Source organism: Aplidium turbinatum, chromosome 16, assembly GCF_918807975.1.
Source record: "Aplidium turbinatum chromosome 16, kaAplTurb1.1, whole genome shotgun sequence".
NCBI lineage: Eukaryota > Metazoa > Chordata > Ascidiacea > Aplousobranchia > Polyclinidae > Aplidium > Aplidium turbinatum.
This window is the reverse complement of record NC_137487.1, coordinates 5,607,846-5,627,124: the sequence shown is the minus strand read 5'-3', so window position 1 is coordinate 5,627,124 and position 19,279 is coordinate 5,607,846. Positions and strand designations below refer to the sequence as shown.

Sequence of the window (19,279 nt, the reverse complement as noted above, 5' to 3'; positions counted from 1 at the left end):
TTTCACTGATTCAAGTCAGCTCTCTGTTCACACATACTAAAAGAAGATCACAGAATTAACTGGTCAGAAACAAAAACTTTGAAAAATGAAACAAATTATTATCAACACCACGGCAAAAAGTTGTTTCATGAACATTACGTCAAAACAATGCAATGTAGGCTACTCAACCAAAACGGCGAAATCTATTCTTTATTGTCTTGACACGCATAATTGGCCAATCTTTAAAATATTGTGTGTTTTATTTTTTCTTGCCTTCAAAAATCAAAACTGCAGTATATAACTTTGTAAATTTTATTTTGTATGTTATTCACTCTGAGGATGCGCATTATCGTGGTGCGCGAAACGTCAGTGAAGCAACAAATCAACTTGTTGTCATTGCTTTTACTTTCGCTTTCATCAGATGAACTTTGCAATTAGTGCTAAAAATAAACGTTCTTTCGATACTTGAGTTTGGCGAAAGCCAAGTTAGACCGGATTATCATTGAATTTCAACGCAGTGCGTCCCACTAAATGGAAAGTTGGCTGGTTTCTAGCCTTACTTAACCGTACACGTTTCTATTTGCTCAAACACAAGTCACTACATGATTGAAATCACCGAAATTTAGTCTATGTCAGTAGCGTAGCCAGGAATTTTGAAAGAAAGGGTTTTGACCACCCAGCGGCGGGAGGTCTGGGGGGCCACCCCCGGAAATTTTGGAAAATTACTTTGAATTTGGTGCATTCCGAGAGCAGTTTCAACAAAAATGTGGGTACGAATATTCCTGTAAAATGGTGCTGTCTGGTAGCATAGCAAAAGGATAAGATCATGTTTTCTTTGGCATTTTTTGGAAATAAAGCTAAGTCTCTGTGTTTTCTTGTTGCTAATTCCTGGCTGAGATGTTTGAATGTTTGGTATTGGCAAAACTCGTTCTTTTAATGCAATTTTGTATAAAATTAGGCAATTTTTTTTTTACTGAAAGCATCATTCTCAATATCGTGACGTCACACGCGTGCCAAAGGGGGGTTGTAACCCCCAAAACCCCCCCTTGGCTACGCCACTGGTCAATGTCATGTGCTAATGGATATCCCGGGCATTTCTTTGAAAAGATTTTAAAACGTTTTAATTCAAAATCTGCCTCAAATATTGACGTAATAGATTTCCATAACTCTGTATCCATACCTTTCCTAGGTAAAGAATCACTTGTATATGCTAAAAACTTATCGAAACTCTTTAAACGCAAACATTAACATAGACGTTGTCCCTCTTCTATACAAAACCTTTAAAATTGGTAGATATTTTCGCTGAAACCTCCCGTTCCCCAGTCTCTTCGTTCCAACATTGTTTTTCAATTCACTTTTTGCCACGAATTTGACATACATACGTAGTTTGTGTCCACTAGATATTTGGCTACAAGAGCAAAGTAACACCTTAATTGGGCATACATCAATAAACACAGTGCAATTAAAGACCTTATGTATGACTGCAGTATTTGTTGTGGTGTCAATTTTGTATCAGATTCGTTTGAAATAATTTGAAACTGCCAATCAGAATTTGAAACCAAAATTCACGAGGCACTTCATATAAAACAACGCAACTGTAGCTCAACAAGCAGTTATTCGCTGAAGAGGCATCTTTCCTGCTAAATTTTTATTAGATTGCGTTTACTACAAGTTAATTGCCTTTTATTGCCGCTCGTTATCTTGTCTTGTGATTACACTCATACGCATCAACAAAATGTTAACACCTTTGGTATCTGTTCTTCAGTTGTACGTTGTACTTAGCTCAGTCCATATTGCAGTTATTTATTTCAGTCGCTTATCACCACTGTTATTTACAGCTATTTGTTTGTTTGTTTTATATTTAGATGTATTAGGTATTTCCTGAAGAGGGCTAAGGGTTCTTGCCAAAAACGTTTGAGTTTAGTACGATGTTATTTTATTAGTGTATTGTACTGTATTTGCTTTGATTAATGCCATTCAATCCCATTAAGTTACTGTCAGTCATCTGTTTATGGCAGGGGTCACCAACCTTTTTTGCATGCGGGCCACTTTGGCACTAAGGAGAGCTGTGGCGGGCCGCACTAATACAATTTTAAGTAGGTTGACTTATGCTAGAAAAGAACGCATTTCGTACCCAGTATCCAGCGTTACATGTTGTTCATATTTATGTTAGAATACCGCAGCAACAAAATTAATCGAACAACGCTACTGCCAGGCCAAGCTCCTTTTAGGCCTACAACACGTTTGACTTCTTTAACATTGCCTAATAAACGAGGCCACTTGTTTTGCGCACTTATAGCGAGGCGAGCAGTTTCATCAGAATATTCATCGCCAAGCAAGAGTGGTGTTGTCACTTCGCTTCACAAAAGATATCTTGCAATTAACAATTTCAGTAGACAAGGAAATGTTTGACACATTGCAATACAGGCAACAATAGTGGTCTGCAAACATATCAGCGAAAAATAGGCTCCAATAACAAGGAGAAAGAAACCAGGCACCATGAAACAAACGCTTGTGGAAATCACCGAAAAATCGTAAGTCTATCGTAATTCATGAACAGTCTTCCCTCTAAAAAAGCAATGAGTTAGTTTTTCATCCTTTTTGTGAGAGTCTATAAAACCTTCTTTCTTTTATTATAGACAACTGTCACTTGCGATGCTTATCACTTATCAGCGTGGCAAGAATTTGTTGATTAACAGCATTTTGCAGTACTTGCTTCGGCAGTAGGCTACATGCTTCGGCAATACTAAAATTGGAACGATACAGAGAAGATTAGTATGGTCCCTGCGCAAGGATGACACGCAAAATCGTGAAGCGTTTCATATTTCTTAAAAAAAAACATTTTGCAGTACTAAGCTAAACATTTTCATAATACAATCAGAAAAAGTCTTTAAATTTATATACAATTTTTTTCCAATTTATTATAATTGAGTTGGCACACCGATCTATTTTGCCAACAAAAACTTGCATAAAGAGAACACTGCTCGTGAAACACCATAACGATGAAACCCACACTAGTGTTTACATGATATTTGCAAACTTAAAATAAGCAACCCTATGCTCACAGACATTTTCGAATTTCGAAAACAGACATTTTAATCAACCACTGGGATAGTGTGGCTGGACATTCAGTGGACATCGCATTGGTATAGCTTTAACCAACCCCCCAGCTAGAACTATAATCGGATTGGTCGGTCAGTGGAATCGCATGCAAAGCGAAAATATGCTTCCCGAAAATTATTTTTCGCCTTCGTGCTCTTTAACTCCTCAAGAAAAGTATTTTTGGTTATACTTGTACGCTGATACCTTCCGCGGGCCGCAGCGGTACAGCGTGGCGGGCCGCATGCGGCCCGCGGGCCGCCAGTTGGTGACCCCTGGTTTATGGCATTGTAAAATTAATTCTCTCCCAAAGCTTAATTATAGAGGGTTTCTAAACTGCCACTCCAGTAAAAGTATATTTGTAATCTCAAGCAAGCAATACAACTTTATAGAACAGCCATGGTCACGGAGATACCAGTGATGTTGTCAGCACTGCACGGACAAGGGGAGTGAGGGGTTGCTACAGTGCAGAAATGAAGGGAGGGAGTAATTTTTTAAAATTTTGTAAGGACGTTTTTTATGGACAGCCCCTTGGAATATATTTGCGGCGCTGATTCCAAAAATATCATCATTTTTTCTGTTTTTTGAGATAGGATGTATCATCTGTGACATTGGATTTTTCTTACTAAGTATTCAAGTGCCTCAACAAGGCCAGAATATTTACACTTTTTAAGGCATGTTACCGAAGTTATGAGTTGTTGATGGTAGTTTACGGACTTACCATGTTATCCAAAAGCTTTGCTACCATGAACAAACGAATTTTTCAACAAATTTTTCGTAGTATGCATTAAACTATTCTCTACTTCCTGTAAAGGTTGTCCAGTGATCAAGTATCATTTCCCACGGGCGTATCAAACTGACGACTACGTGAGGTATCGATCGTACTTCCCTGCGATGAAAGAAGCGACTATTTGTGCCTGGATTAAACTGCCCTCTACCGTTGACGAAGAGTGGTTCCTTAGCTATGCAGTTAGCTCAGAATCAAATGAGATATTAGTTGGATTTCGTGACACCAGTAACATCGGTGTCTGGGTTGGTGGAACGAGTTCCAATATTGAAATTTCTTCAGTCGCTACGTTGACACAGGTAGGCTACACGTGTGACGTAATAAAGAAAAGATTTGTGATTTTTTTTCGTTTTAAGTTGCACACAAGAGTGATTTCTTCTGCTTTTCAATTTTCAACGAAAATGAAAAAAATATATATACCAAAGGTGTCAGAATATACTGTTGTATCTTAAAATCAGGGCAAAAGTTGAAATTAAAATTACCCCTCATCCTCTAATATAAACTCGAAGTGTTGTTACAGCTTCATGTTTGCGTTTGGTTTTCAAGTCGAATCAACAGAAGAGGAGCATATGTCAATGGGAGATCTTATAGAGTTGTCATAAGCACCGATCCTGTACAAGGAGGAGGAGATTTGATCCTTGGACAAGAGCAGGATGGTACTAATGCACGGGGTTTAGATGCCAGTCAATCATTTAGGTAAGAGAGTTAATCTTGTCAGCAGAACTGTAAGAATTTAAATTGTATTAAATATGCTGAGACAAAAGAAATGCACAAAAGATTGTGTGTCAAAACATTTTTTTTAAACGTAAGTGTACAATAGTTTTCCAAATTTAATCTCGAAACACCCTCTAAAAGAAACTTCAGCTCCAAGCATTTTTCAAGCAAGCTTATATTTTAATTTTTTAATTTCAATTTTATTTCGGTAGTTTTACTTGGCTTCAGCTGGTTGTTGATAAACACCGCTCACCTCTACCCAGGGTGTAATAAATTGGGTGGGCATAGTTGCTGAAGTAAAGGCGGCCGAGAGAAAGGAACTGGCCACCCTACTCTTTTTAGTGCCGAAGGCTTAGTATAATGAGAACCTTATCTTCTCATTCCTCAAAGCTCAGTACCTGAGTATGGGACCTTTACTTTACCATGTCATGCAACATCAATTATGCTGCGCATGATCGTTACCAGCCAGAGGCAAAAGAGTTGATTTTTGACTGTCATTCAACTGAGAGTAGAAAGAGACTTTTCCCGTCTATCAGTTCAAAAGCAAAGCAGTGAACACCAGTGACGTTCGGTGGCTTAAACCGTTGGGAAAGCAACTTGGAAATATGCTGCAGCAAGGTAGTAGGCACGAAGGGCGTAACCGTCGGGCGAAGCCCGAAGGCGTGTTACCCAGGAATTTTTGAAAAACACTTCCAATTTGGTGCGCTCTGAGAGCATTTCCAAAACAAATCAAAAATAAAAATCTGTCAAATTGTGCTTCGCCTATGTCGTGATCATACATCCATTTAATGTTTAGAAGTCATAAACAATCTTAATTTTAACGTTGCAGGACGAAAATCCTGTGTTAGACATGGAATAATAGTTGTCTAAATGTTTAATTCGTCATGAATGTTCATTCTCAGATATTCAGTTAAGCCTACACTACAAAAACTAACACTTTGGCCTAAACATTACAACCGCAAGCAATTTGTACAAAAAGCTGGATAAGTTTGCCTCCTGCGTATAGAAGCTTAACAAACTAAATATTGCATCCGCACCTGAACGTTCATTGGCGAAGTAACGTTATATCAAAGCTGTAAAAAGGGCAAAGGCATGAGTATGAAAGCTAGTACAGTAGGCTAAAGTACATGGCGAGGAGACATCAAAAAACAGCAACAAGCTTTTTGGCATTATGATGCGGTGCGTTTACCGTGACGGGATACCATTCTGACGAGTTAGTCTAGTCGCTCTAGCGCAGGGCTTCCCGATTGGGGGTGCCCGCACCCCCTGGGGGTGCGAGTAGCTGTTGCTAGGGGTGCGAGAATCCACCGAGGAAGAAGAGCTATACCGTATATAGAGATGGATTCTTTTTAACGAGGGAGGTGGTGATTATCTCTCAGACCATTATACTGTATATTGGCCTATAGGCTACAGCACAATGCACAACAACAAGAAAATACCACCCGACAAGTTGCTGATAACAAAAAAGCTGTGGTCCGAACTTCACGTGATTGGTGGCGGGATAATGCGATAATATGTCAAGGTAGAAATCAGTCAGCACTTGGAAAGCCTGAGAGAGTCATTTGATGGATATTTCTCCCCAGAAGATCTGGAAGAACCGGAAACTTGAATCATTAACCCCTTTGCCTTCAAATTAGAGAAGATGGGAGATGAGGATGAAGATAAGGAACATCTGATAGATATGCAAGTATGCCAATCGACAAAGCTGCTTTATGAGTCCAGTTCACTCGAAACTTTCTGGTACAGCGTTCAAACTGGGTATCCAACTCTGGCTAAGAAAGCATTGCGAGTTTTGGTTCCATTTGCTACCACTTGGCTGTGTGACTCGGGATTTTCATCTCTACTTTACATGAAGAATAAATACCGCAACGCCCTGGACCCCGAAAATGATCTGCGCAATGCATTGTCCAACAAAGTTCCGCATTTCGAACAGATAATTGCAAAGAAGAGGCAGGAGAAAAGTCAAAGATGTTGATTAACGCCATTATGTTCTCAGTTTGTGTCATTTCTTTATTCGCTTTTGCATTTTGTGTGATTGCGTTGTTGAAGGCTGCCCTTTTTCCTATTCAATAGCCATATAAAGGCCGGTGAGCTGCTTTTCTGCATTGTTTTCGTGCGTATTTTGAATTTTTTTCTCAGAATTACTCCGCTTTCAAAACAGGGGGGTGCGAGATTGGCTTCATCAATCCCATGGGGTGCGGGGTGATAAACGAATCGGGAAGCCCTGCTCTAGCGAATGTACGCATTGACGTCACTGGGAAAGCACAACTAACCTACCATAACCATAACACATCTGACTGGCTAAGCAGCTGGTGACGTTTTGCAAAACGGGTGAGGATTGGTTAAAACGAAGGCGTTTTTTGACATTTTTGAATCTGGGAAAGCAAGTTTGATAGTTGCTTACCTGGAGCCTCAGTGATTGTTTCTGACAGAAGGGTTTGCGTCAATTGGCATTTATAGGCAAAACATGCGGTTTGGTGAGGACTTAGACTACTCACAAGCGTTACGAGTAATTCTAGTCACGAATACAGTAGTTTTCAAGTTAAAATAGACGTGATAAAAATAATAAGTTAAACCTAGAATTCAGTCATTATATTTTGCATAGTTTTCGCTAAGGTAAGCACTGCTTTCCTTGCTTTCCCTCACCGATCGTACTGGACTGAACACTCACCAGCACAGCAAACATTTTGTATTTTCTCTGAAGATATATTTTCACTCTGGCCAAAACGCTTTCTATGAACAATGTATTCGGTAGCCAAGTGCAAGTAGACATGATAACCGATAGCCTACATTCCGGTATTTCGGCCTCAGGAAAACATGGCATACAAATTTACTTAAAGGTCGGGGATGAAACACACTAATCAAATTTTGTTGCACCCGGCTGCCAAACGTAATGTTAATTGAAATTCTTGTGGCAAGCAGGCCCGGATTTAGGGAAGGGGCAGAGGGGGCAGGTCCCCCGGGCCCCCCGACTTTTGAAGGGCCTTCCTACGTGGAAAAAATGTGATTTTGTGTTATTTTTTTCCTTTCAGCCTTTTAAAGTTTCTGCAAAATGGTGTGCAGTGCTGGATTAATGCTACTGTTGACGTAGAGGTGGTTTTTCGCGCCTGAGGCGCGAAAATTTTTTTTGCACGGGGGCCCTCCGATCTAAAAGTGCCCCGGGCCCCCCATCATCTAAATCCGGCCCTGGTGGCAAGCGTGGTAGTTATCAGCGACTGTGATGTTTATTATTTTTTCACAGTGGACAAATCATCAATCTGTTAATTTGGCCTCGTGTTCTGACGAGCACAGAAGTCTCCAACATTGCACGACGCTGCCAATGTCCCACAGACATCGCTGTTGCAACTACCCTGGATAGAGTGGAGCTACATGGAGAAGTGTCCTACAGCATTCCGGACAGATGCCCAACTCTTTGATTCCATATCAGACGTTCATCAACATTTTCCTCATCAAGCTCAATGTGTTGCATTTGCAAGCGCTTTGTACATGGCGTAATTACGTGGTCGACTTGATTCAGTAAAGTTTTCCATGACGCTTGTTGGAAAATCAGAATATAACTACATTCTAAAATTGACCTACCCACTTTTTTATGAAATTTATGTTTTCTGGAAAATATCAAATTGAGGGTAAATCTGTTTGAGCGTACCCAGGGTTGGAAGTAACGACTAGTTGTCACTATTCGATAGCGTTATTCGTTGCTTTCTGAATATCGAATGCTTATACCCATTCCTTTTAAAAATAAATATCGAATGTGCGTTATTCACTGCTTTTTTTATGCAAGCAACGAAATCATTAATCGTTTTTCACTAATCGATATTTAGGAGAACTGCTGAATCATTTTTTGTTGTTCACTTACTTCGTCGTCAAAACGAATTTACGAGATTTAGTTTTCGGATTACTATCCGACCTAGTCCCCTTCCGGTTTTCGCAAAAAAAAACATGCCAGTGAGGTCGTTAACAGTGTTGCCAACCTTGCGGTTTTCCCGCAAGTTTTTTTTTTTTTTTCGAGTTTGCGTATTGTTTTAGAGTTTGCGGGTTGCTTGTTTTTTGGCCAGTCAAATTTTTTCTAACTTTTTTATGACACTGAAATTGCGAGGTTTTTATTGTAGTTAATATTGCAGACTATCCCTTCTTTTCAAAATAATTATTGCTTGGAATGGCGTAAACAAAAGTCATTCTTGAAATAAACATGATGTATGGACGGCAAAGGTTGTATTGAAAATTTTGAACTGCTAAACTGCGTGCTTTATGCTAATTGGTATTGGTAGCAAATTATTGGGCTTGTTTTTGTGTTGATTTGCCTGTTTTGGGCTTGTTTTTTAGATTCACTATCTTGTTTTCAAAAAACAACCTGGCATTACTGGTCGTTAAATACGCTAATACAATAAAATACAGTATTTTTAGTAATAGCTATTGATTGCTTTTTTAAAGTATCGATAGCGGAAAGTCATTGCTTTTTTGGACACTATCGAATAGTGAAATAATCATTGCTTTTTGACTAACGACTTCCAACCCTGAGCGTACCGGTAACTATGTTTTGTAAGATCAAAATATATCAAAACGATTTTCCTCAGCATTAATAAAATAACGCTAGCTGCAGAATAGCTTTGTTTTGCAGAAATATGCGTTTCACGTCACTTTTATTCCAATCGTATTGTTAACCGGCTTCAGATACTATGAAAACATATAGATTCTTATAGTCGCTGTATAGGTTGAACCTCAGTCGTATTTGTGCAAAGCATAGGCCCTATATAGAGCAACGCACAACTAACTACATCAAATGGAATGTAGCTTGCTTTGATAACAATGTAAATCAATTGAAATAAGTGAATGCTTAAAATACACTTTAGCACGTCTTTGCTTTTAATTTTGAAGTGAACCACAGGTCAACACCACTATTGCAATTTGGTTGAAATTTGCAAAGGCAATTTGCAAATTGCAATTTGCAAAGGCACCAATACTGTAATACTTTGGGCAAAAGTAAAATTTAGCAAACTTTGTAGAAAACAGTTTTGTGTGATGCATGCATTGTGAGTGTTATAAATTACGCTTGTATTCTAGGACCGAACCGGGATTACTTTCAAGATACTACAGTAACTCGGTATGGTGTTTACCCAAAAGTTGCGAGGTACATGTTTTATCGTTGCATCGTCCCTTCTTAATGTAGGTCCCACTCCAAGAAAAGGTGGTATCATACTCAATACTGAAAAAGCAATTAAGCGTTAATTCTGGTATGTTATTGCATACAGCTTTTAACATATTGAAAATAGAAGTAAGGATGAGATAATGTATGAAGAACTTATAAGCCATGAGATGCTTATAAATGATTTGAGAACGACTGCTTTGCAACTCACGTTAACGCAGTAATTGACTGTAAGCGAGGACGGTAAATACGCGCGGCAAACAACACTGTAGGTCGGCAGCAGTGGCCGAGTGGTTAGCGCGTTGGGCTCGCAGTCGAGAGCCTGCATGTTCGACTCCAGCCACCCGTACCTGCTGTTAATTCTCTGGGCAAGAAACTTTACGATAATTGCCTCTACCCAGTGATCGATTTCGAGTAATGGGTACAACACGTTCTCTAATACCAAATTTAAGTCATAAGTAGAGTAGACAACCGGAAACAGACATTGCCGTCGGCTGCAACGTGGGTCAGGGTCGATTCCAACCACCCGTACCTGCTGTTGTTTCTCTGGGCAAGAAACTTTACGATAATTGCCTCTACCCAGTGATCGATTTCGAGTAATGGGTGGTACCAAATTTAAGTCATAAGCAGAGTAGACAACCGGAAACAGACATTGCCGTCGGCTGCAGCGTGGGTCAAGGTGTACGTCGGAAGGCGTACACCGATACATAGCGCTCAAGTCCGCTTTCCCGCAATGCAGGATAAAGATAAACAAACAAACAAGGTCTTCATCACCTCACAACACGTTCTCTTGTTTTAAAAACAAAAGTGGAGATGCCGGGGATTGAACCCGGGGCCTCATACATGCAAAGCATGCGCTCTACCACTGAGCTGCATCCCCATCTTGATTTCAAATGCATAAAATGATCATTTTTAAACGGGTAATCGATGATAGCCTAACGATCGATATTTTTTGACGTTTTCCGAAACACTCTCTTACACATCAGTTCAAGTGGATAGCCTATAAAACGCTCTGAGTACATAAGTAACATGAACGAGTCTTGGTGAATGTATCAGCACACCAACTTGGAGTTTGCTTTAATTTTAAACTTTGATCATATTTTATTTTATCGCAATAAAACTTGGTTGTTTTTTTTTTGCATCTTTATCCTTGGACAACTAAACGTAAACAATAAACATTTCATTGGTGCATGTAGGTGTCGGAACATCTTTGGATGGCTGGGTGAAATACTTGTCTGTCCACCTTGTATGTCCAAAACCATGTTTGATTGATTTCCCGTCGTTTTAGCTGAAACGTAGGCTACGTGATTTCACTTTTTAGACTTAAGTTTAGTTAAAACTGACGAAGCTTCAAATAGAAAATTGAACAAGATAATTTAATTTTTTAGATGATTTTTTAGCAAGTTTAAACTGCTTTAGAGCTCAACATCATTATCGTTGAAAAATATTATATTCAACCTCTAATTTAAGGACATCATTTTACTCAGGCTGTAGCCTATCCGTCGTGACAACTGAAAGTATACACTCGCACATGCCCTTGCACATTCGTTAGAGCGAGATACTATCTGTAGGCAGGGCCCACAAGAGGGGTGGACAACCGGTGCATTGCACCGGGGCCCGGTGAGTTCAAGGGGGCCCGAGAAAATGTCTAAATTCACGCGATAAAAAGATTGACTTCAACGATTTTGCATAAAATATTGTTTTTATATTAGTTCCGTATGTCGAATGGGGCCCCCTTCTGGGTAGCCTATAGGCTATACCCTTTTATTAAATTACAGAAATTTCAATTTTTTGAGTTTAGGGGGGCCTGACAAAATGTTTAAATTTGCGTGCTCAGGTTGATTTTGCATAAAATATTGTTTTTTTATATGAATATTAGTTTTGTATTTTGATTGGGCCCCCTCATGGGTATGCCCTTTTTCAGAACAACAAAATTTTCATTTTTTTGCGTTCAGGGGGCCAATAAAATGTTTAAATTTGCGTGTAAGGTCAATTTTGCATAAAATGTTTTTTATATTTTGAAGTTGGTATTTCTTATATGAAGTTGGTATTTCTTAATGTCATGAACAATAGCAATGCATTCATCCTAAGCAGAGATGGGCACGGTACAATTTAAAAGTACCGCGGTACTCGATACTGGTCAAAAATATTACCGCGGTACCGATACTATTTTCAAAAAGTACCACGGTACCGGTACGGTACTTTTTTAAATACAAGTTACAAGACTTAGAATGATGAAGTTTTTTTGTGATTGTAATCGAAATAATCTTACATTTAAAACCACAAATGCGATTCATCTCCATCCCAATTATATTAACAAGTAACAGCAACGCGCCATGACGATGTTCATATTCTACACAAAGACTGCTCAACCAGCCCTTTGGTAGGCACGCAAAGCTGAATGGAACAGATCGGAAAATAAAGTCACAAGTCTCTTGATTTTGCTCAGTATAAATGCATAAATTTAAGGTAGGCATACTTGTTAGTTTATAGACTTATAGTTAACCGGAGCGCCGTAATAGGCTGCAGCTACACAATAAGAAGTCCATAAACAAATAGCACAGTCAGAACGCAATAAAAATGGTGGTCAGAACACACCAAGAATGTTAAATCGCAAGACGAAACGACGGACCTGGAAGGTAAAAATCTAGCAATCAACTTTTAAAAGTTCTGAAAAAACTAAACTAAAGACTGGCTTCAGGTCAGCAAACACCAAGGTTGCTATTGTGATGACGGCACAATATAAGTGAATAAGCAATGTAATTGTGATGTAACAATAAAAGTCTCTCACGCAGTAAAATGGCTGGACAGTAGTACTAAAAAGTGGTGGGAAGTTTGACCTCTCTACCAAAGCTATATTTTTGTAGGGGTCCGCAACCGCTTCGAGGGCGCCAAAAGAGGTCTGCCTATACAATAAGGTTAACTGATAGACTAGGTGGATCGTTCACATAATTAACCCAATGTTGTCCGTCCCGTTAGCTTAGTGGTTACGCGCCCGGCTCAAAATCACTCGGCGCTGGTTCGACTCTCGGGGTGTGCGTTTGAGCAACGCGTTGAAGGACTGCTCTCCATTCAGCGGCACCTAGTGAATGGAATAATTCCTCCGCAACAACACTTCAACAATCGGAAAACTTCTCTCTGCCAATCTCGGTAACCAGCCCTGAGTCAAGAACCTCTACAAGTATGCGAAACTACCAGGAGTAACCTATCAAGGCTTTGTCAGTCCGAGGATAAATATTCAAAACCAAACCATGTTTAGCTCACACGTAGCTACCTCTGCCACTTGGTGTCACTGCGCAAAAATGCCATGTCTTTATGAGTTACTGAAACGTTTAGCCTGTTCTAGCTGATACTCTGTGCACAACTACTCAAGCCGTTGATTGTTCTTCAACAGAGTATACTGTACTGTGCACTTCTTTTAGTGCCGCAGTGCTCACTATCATAACATCAACTGTGCCGGCACACACACTGTCTTTAGATAATTTCGCCCCACACCACTGGACAAAATGTTTTCGTTTCACACCAAAAAAGCGACTTGGTCTCTCGGTTGGCGACCAGCGGATGCAAGTCGTCTCCTATACTACGTATTCCAAACAAGCACCCCATTGGCTAAAACCAATACACCTATTTGTCCTTTCTGAGCCTCTTCTTCAGTAAAGTTGGAAAAAACCCTTTGCGTCCAACTTGGAAGACCACAAACGAATAGTCAAATAAAGACTAAATACAACCAGTTTCCGGTATTATACATCTCTGTCGCCAACACCCGCTAACGCTTTATCAGCTTCTCGTTATTGAGATTGGTGTGGTGCGTTTCAAACCGCCTTTACGTGGATGTTTTTCCGTTTCGATTGTGCACAAATGGTGAATGAGATTTTCCTCCTGTTGATTTGGTGCTGAGAAACACACCGCAAACCATATCATCAATGATCACACCATCTTTATTTTACCAATTGGACCAGACGTTCTACATTTGATACCAAACGCTGGTCGCTGAGTACTCTCTAGAGGTCTCTATTAGTAGTCCAGAAAAACAATGCCAATATAGAATAATAAATACAGAGATTCTCTGTCTTAAAAGCATTAGGAAAGATGAATTCGAGCATTTGTCAACTTTTATTAAACCCTTGTCTATTTCTACTGTATGTGTCATGAGATTAAGTTGTTCTACAAAAGGCAATATGTAACGATAGTCAACATTAGAAAGACAGTAACTTAGAACTACCTAGAATCAGAGCTGTGAAGTCGAAGTCGGAGAAGATTTGACGTATAGGCTACGAACTCGTTAAAAAAAGATTGACTTCCACTCCGGCTTGATGCAAAACTATGAACAATACAATTTTTGTTGTCAACCTTTTTTCAAAATATTGTTTCTTGTTCGCCATATTACGCTCTAAATCTTCATCAAACATATAAGTGTTTGTTCTTGTCAGTTTTTGTGAAAGTTGCCGTTTCAGTTTCGAGCACAACTTTAGTGAAATTGCATTTATAAAAAATAAAAAAGAACAAAATTTAAAAAATCTGGCAGATGTTTTAGCATCTTGGGCGTGGGTGAAGAAGTATGCATATTTGCACAGGCTGCTGCAAAGTTTGTGTCTTACAAATTACATCAAATTTCATTCGATCAACGCTTCGAGTGCTTTTTCATTGTAGCCTACTTGGAGGGTATGCTCTACTCTTTATCAGGGCCTCTGAGAGAATTTTTCACCAAGGGTACGAAGAGTCATTCCGGGCCCCCTCTCACTCCGAGCCCCTTTTGTCTTTGGCAAAACGCGTCATGTTTGCTTAGGCGTATTGCACAACATTTTAATGCAGAATTGGACATCTGTGCGCAATAATAGCATCAGGCTGCAATAAAACTGTTATTTAGTGTTGTGCATATCATGTGATCTGTCCCTCGCCAATTTGTGTAGGCTATCCTGCATTGAATTTGTGTGTCGGTTGTTGATGGTGCTGTTAAGAGGTGTCGCTTGTACAACTTTAATGTAAAATTTTCAAATTCATTTGTTTATTTCTCTTAGATGTAGCCTATAATTATTCCTAATGAGGACACTATGTTGTGTCGAAAACGTTGGATTTAGTAGTTTTTTCTTGTTTTTTTTGTGTGTGTTTAATAAAAAATATTAAATCCGCTAACGTTACTGAGTGGTATAGCCTATGTATCTAGTAGGCTACAACAAGTCAAGCTCTCTATGCCAAGGCTCAAACATAAGATCTTGTTAAAACATAATCAAATTAATCATCTGACCAATAACCTTTCTTCATTAACTTTTGCATTCACCACATGCCCAGCAAAGGTGAACGAAGTCACTTTTTTTTACTCCGGCTCCAACTCCGAAATTCCTTTTCAAGTGAAATAAGCGTGAAACTACTTTTTTCAAGAAATTTTTAAAAAACACAAAAAAGCCCAAAAACACCCGGGCTTTTTTAAAAAATGAGTGAATAAAAAATAACAGTTAACCTCTCAAGTACATGTAACTCCACACAGAGTGAAATTTACATGCCTTTTGACTCTTTTTTATTTCTTTAAAAGTAATGGCTAAAAAGACATTATGAAAAGTAACTACGGACATGTTAGCACAAATTTCTTAGCACAAATTCTCTCAAAAAAATCACACCTTCTAATAGGCTGTAAAATTACGTTTCGCTGAAGTCTGAAGTTAAAACTTAAATCCAGTCTCATTGTCTCACAACAATCACTCAAGTTTCAAATCATCATCTCAACCAACGCTTCAAGACAACTTTCCACTTTCACTTTACTACGCTGAAGAGATCTGAAGATCGAAACACTGGCCTTTGTCCGTAGTTACTTTTCATAATGTCTTTTTAGATGTCATTCTTTTTGGGTCAATAATGTCTTTTTAGACATTACTTTTAAAAAAAAAAAAAAGAGTCAAAAGGCATGGAAATTTCACTCTGTGTGGAGCTACATGTACTTGAGAGGTTAACTGTTATTTCTTTATTCACTCGTTGATTCATTCATATCAGTTTGTATCCTCTGTGGATCCTTTTCTAGTATCATGGGCCAATCAAATAGATGTTTGCTGGTACACCCTTTTATTCTCTTTGAATTTTTTAAAAAAGCCTAGGTTTTTCTGAACCCTGCTTTTACTACCCTATGCCCCCCATCTGAACAGGAGAATAATCAACTTTTAGGCTATCATTTACTTTAGGGTGCTTTTAACAGAACATTTTTGCACGTAAAGCATTAGATAACCACTTTGGGCCCCTAATTTGCGCGCAATGCACTCAATTAAGCTTATTTTTTCGGGCCTTTTTGCTACATTACGGGCCCCCCCCAGAACTAAAGAACAACAACTTTTATGCTTGAATTTACTCGTTTAGGATGATTTTAAACTAACATTTTTGCACGTAAACTATAAAATCACAATTTCGTGCCCCCAACAATGACAGGCCTGGACCCTCAAGGGTACGCCGTACCCTCCGTACCCCCCTCTCGTAGGCCCTGCTCTTTATCGTTGCTTTTTTGTTTAGATTCTCCTGGGACGGTTGGAATGAAAGATAAACGAATCAAAAACAATCAAATCAGAGCGTCATCTGAATACAGTAGTCTTTACTTGGCAAAGTACGGAAGATTGGACAACACAGAAGCAAAATCTGGTGGAATCGTTTGGCGTGCTAAACCTTGTCAGTGAAAATATTTTTCTTGCAAAACAAATTTGAATTAACAAAGTATACCGTATATTTAAAAAGTCTTTTTAATATCAAGCATCGACTACTGTCTGATAGTTTGATTGATTGTAGGAATTTTTAACCTAGGACTGAAAACGCCTTTTGAGAGCTTAATCCTGGCAGTTTCGCATACTTGTAAAGGATTTGAACCACTGATGCAGATCCGGTCACCGAGTTTGACAGCGCGAAGTTTCCAAATGTTGAAGTTTTGTTGTCTGTGAATTATCTTATTTTATTTTAAAAAAATCACATTAAAACATAAGTCAAAGTTTTTCATAAATCCGTTTCATTCTTCTATGACAGTGGTTTTCAACTGGTGGGTCATGGCCCAGTGTTGGGTCATGACATTATTTCTACGTCCAGAGGGAGCACAAAACTTGATAGAATGAAAGCAATATGAAGCTTCAGTAGAAAACACTATGACGTACAATCAGAATCTTAAAATCTTGAATTAGGCGTAGCCTACGTCACTGTAATCAAACGACACGGACAATAAACGAGCAAACTTAACCTGATTGCTTGGTCATGAGTATGACACAACATCAACTGAAAAATGATACCAGCCTCGTTTGGCCTCCATTGTTTTCATAATTGGGCTGTGATGGGATTGGTAGAATTAACAGGTACTGTTTTTTGTGTTACTTATAAGTTATGGACTGTCCTATTGTGAAATAAACCAGAAAATGAAAACAATGATTATTGTGAGCATAACATGTTAAATGACCATGCACTAACTTTTTTAGTTTGAAAACCGCTCCTCTTGAAAGAGACAAATCTCTCTCGTTTTTATCCTTAACATGTTTTAACCACATTTTGAAGATAAGATACTTCTTTTTTAACTGTTTTCAGTTCAGCCCAACGAATGGTTAGAGGTGGATTTGCAAGGACAATTTCGTATTGTTGGAATAACCACTCAAGGACAGCCAGGTTCAGGCACGGGAAACTACGTCACCAAATACAAAATATCTTACGGAGAAACTCGTAGCAACATGGAATTTATAAAAAACAGCGGTGGAAAAGATGTGGTGAGTCTCGCTGCTGTTTATGGCATTATTTCAAATATTCCTGATCAGCAAAAAGGAAACTCATTCGTTATTAAAAAAATATTTAGTTTATAATTAACACCAAACCCATCATAACGACCCATCATACACTGAACTGAAGGTCCCACCATCAGAGTCCCTCCCCCCAGGAGCAAACGCTCCCTGGGCAAAGTGGAAAACATTAAATCGACTCCGAACCGGTGTTGGACCTATTAAGTCTGCAATGGTGGAGTGGGGCTACGACACGGGCCCTGTTGCATGTATCTGTGGCACCGAGCCTCAAACAGCGGACCACCTTCTTGTTTGCCCTCGGCTTGCCACCCGGTGCAGTAGGTGGGACCTGTCAGTGTAGGCTATAACTCCGTTGCGGAAGAATGTGTCAATCTGTGGTGTATCAACGAACTTTAGAAGACTCGACATAAGAAGAATTAACACAAAAAAGTAAAACATCGCAAGCAAATATTCAATTCCGATTAAACTTCCCATTGACAATAAACGTCATGGTTGGTTGGGTTTGAATCTTTATCCTCGGACTGACAACGCCTTAATAGATTATTTCTGGTAGTTTCGCATACTTGTAGATTCTTTTGACGCTGGGCCTGTTACCGAGATTGACAAAGTGAAGTTTTCCGATTGTTGAAGTGTTGTTGCCGGGGAATTATTCCATTCATTAGGTCCCGCTGAATGAAGACCAGTCCTTTAATGCGTTGCTTAAGCGCACATCCAGAGAGCCGAACCAGCGCCGCGTGATCTTGAGCCGGGCGCGTAACCACTGAGCTAACGCACTTTAGCGTTTTGTACAGTCAATGTTTGATTTACATGTAAAGATTTGTCGAAGCTTAATTTAAACGCGATGTAACGAAATTCGAACGTAGCCCAATTCAAACGCTACGAAAACAATTTGACAGCAAAGGTTGGCCGTGAGTTAAAACAGATAAAAAAAATTACATTTTTGTAAAGTTTTCTTTTCAAAGCCTGACCCATATTCAGGAGTGTGGTTACCACAGTTCTGTTTCTTATTGCAGGTTTTCAGAAGAAACGGAGACAGAGATGCTCACATAACAAGCAGATTCCAGCCTTCAATAACTGCAACAATCATTCGATTTCACATACTGGAATGGATATATATACCTGATGTCCGTCTGGAGTATTTAACCTGCTGAAGTTTAAGAAGTCATCTTTTACTTTTTCAGTTAAAAAACAAATGCATAAATGCAGAGATCAATTTCTTGTTCTGCGTTATAAACATTGCTAAACCATGCAGACATATAATCGTGTACTGTTTTGAATATCAATCAATTGTTACTGCATGTATCTCAGAACTAAAAAAATTTGTTTGGGAGCTTGATTCTAACAGTTTCGCTTAATTGTAGTGGCTAAAAAACCACCAACGCATGCCCGAGATCAACGGAGTGGGCTTAACGGTTTTTGCATTTGCTGCTGAAGTGGTGATGCAAGTAAATTATTGCCCCGCTAGGTGTCGCTAAAAAAAGAACTGCTATGAAAGTGCATTGCTCTGGCCATTAACGTTTGTTCGATGAGTCGAACCAGTGTTACGTAATGTTGCTGTTTCTTTGTTTACAATTTTGATCTTTTTCTCACCTAAATTATCCGAGCAAACTGTATATAGATAAAATGCGGTATTACTTGTCATCAGAAATGTGGACTGCGATTGAAACTTCGTGGTCCTCCGTAACTCATTAATTTCGTGACGCTTGTTGATGCATTGATAGGTTTTGTTTTCAATCTAATGTTATTTGTTCTACAAAATAAGTACGTTTTTAGTACGATAGATTAACTATTGATGTGAAAGATGTGTGATGT

General features: G+C 39.0%; 2 protein-coding genes, 1 non-coding gene and 1 pseudogene across 3 annotated transcripts; 3 read left to right on the top strand and 1 right to left on the bottom strand.

Annotated features, from left to right (window-relative positions):
- Positions 1-2,712: 2,712 nt before the first annotated feature.
- LOC145786034 (U6 spliceosomal RNA) lies at positions 2,713-2,808 on the top strand (annotated as a pseudogene).
- Positions 2,809-3,972: 1,164 nt separating this feature from the next.
- Positions 3,973-10,855, top strand: LOC145785950 (neuronal pentraxin-2-like). Its single transcript, XM_082597643.1, has 3 exons — positions 3,973-4,164; positions 4,386-4,561; positions 7,821-10,855. The coding sequence occupies exons 1-3, from the start codon at positions 3,973-3,975 to the stop codon at positions 7,993-7,995; spliced, it is 543 nt and encodes a 180-aa protein (XP_082453769.1). The 3' UTR covers positions 7,996-10,855.
- On the bottom strand, positions 10,531-10,602 carry Trnaa-ugc (transfer RNA alanine (anticodon UGC)). Its single transcript has one exon. It is a non-coding gene; the product is annotated as a tRNA-Ala (tRNA).
- Positions 10,856-16,234: 5,379 nt separating the features above from the next.
- Positions 16,235-18,618, top strand: LOC145785949 (lactadherin-like). Its single transcript, XM_082597642.1, has 3 exons — positions 16,235-16,367; positions 17,262-17,437; positions 18,481-18,618. The coding sequence occupies exons 1-3, from the start codon at positions 16,235-16,237 to the stop codon at positions 18,616-18,618; spliced, it is 447 nt and encodes a 148-aa protein (XP_082453768.1).
- Positions 18,619-19,279: the final 661 nt, after the last annotated feature.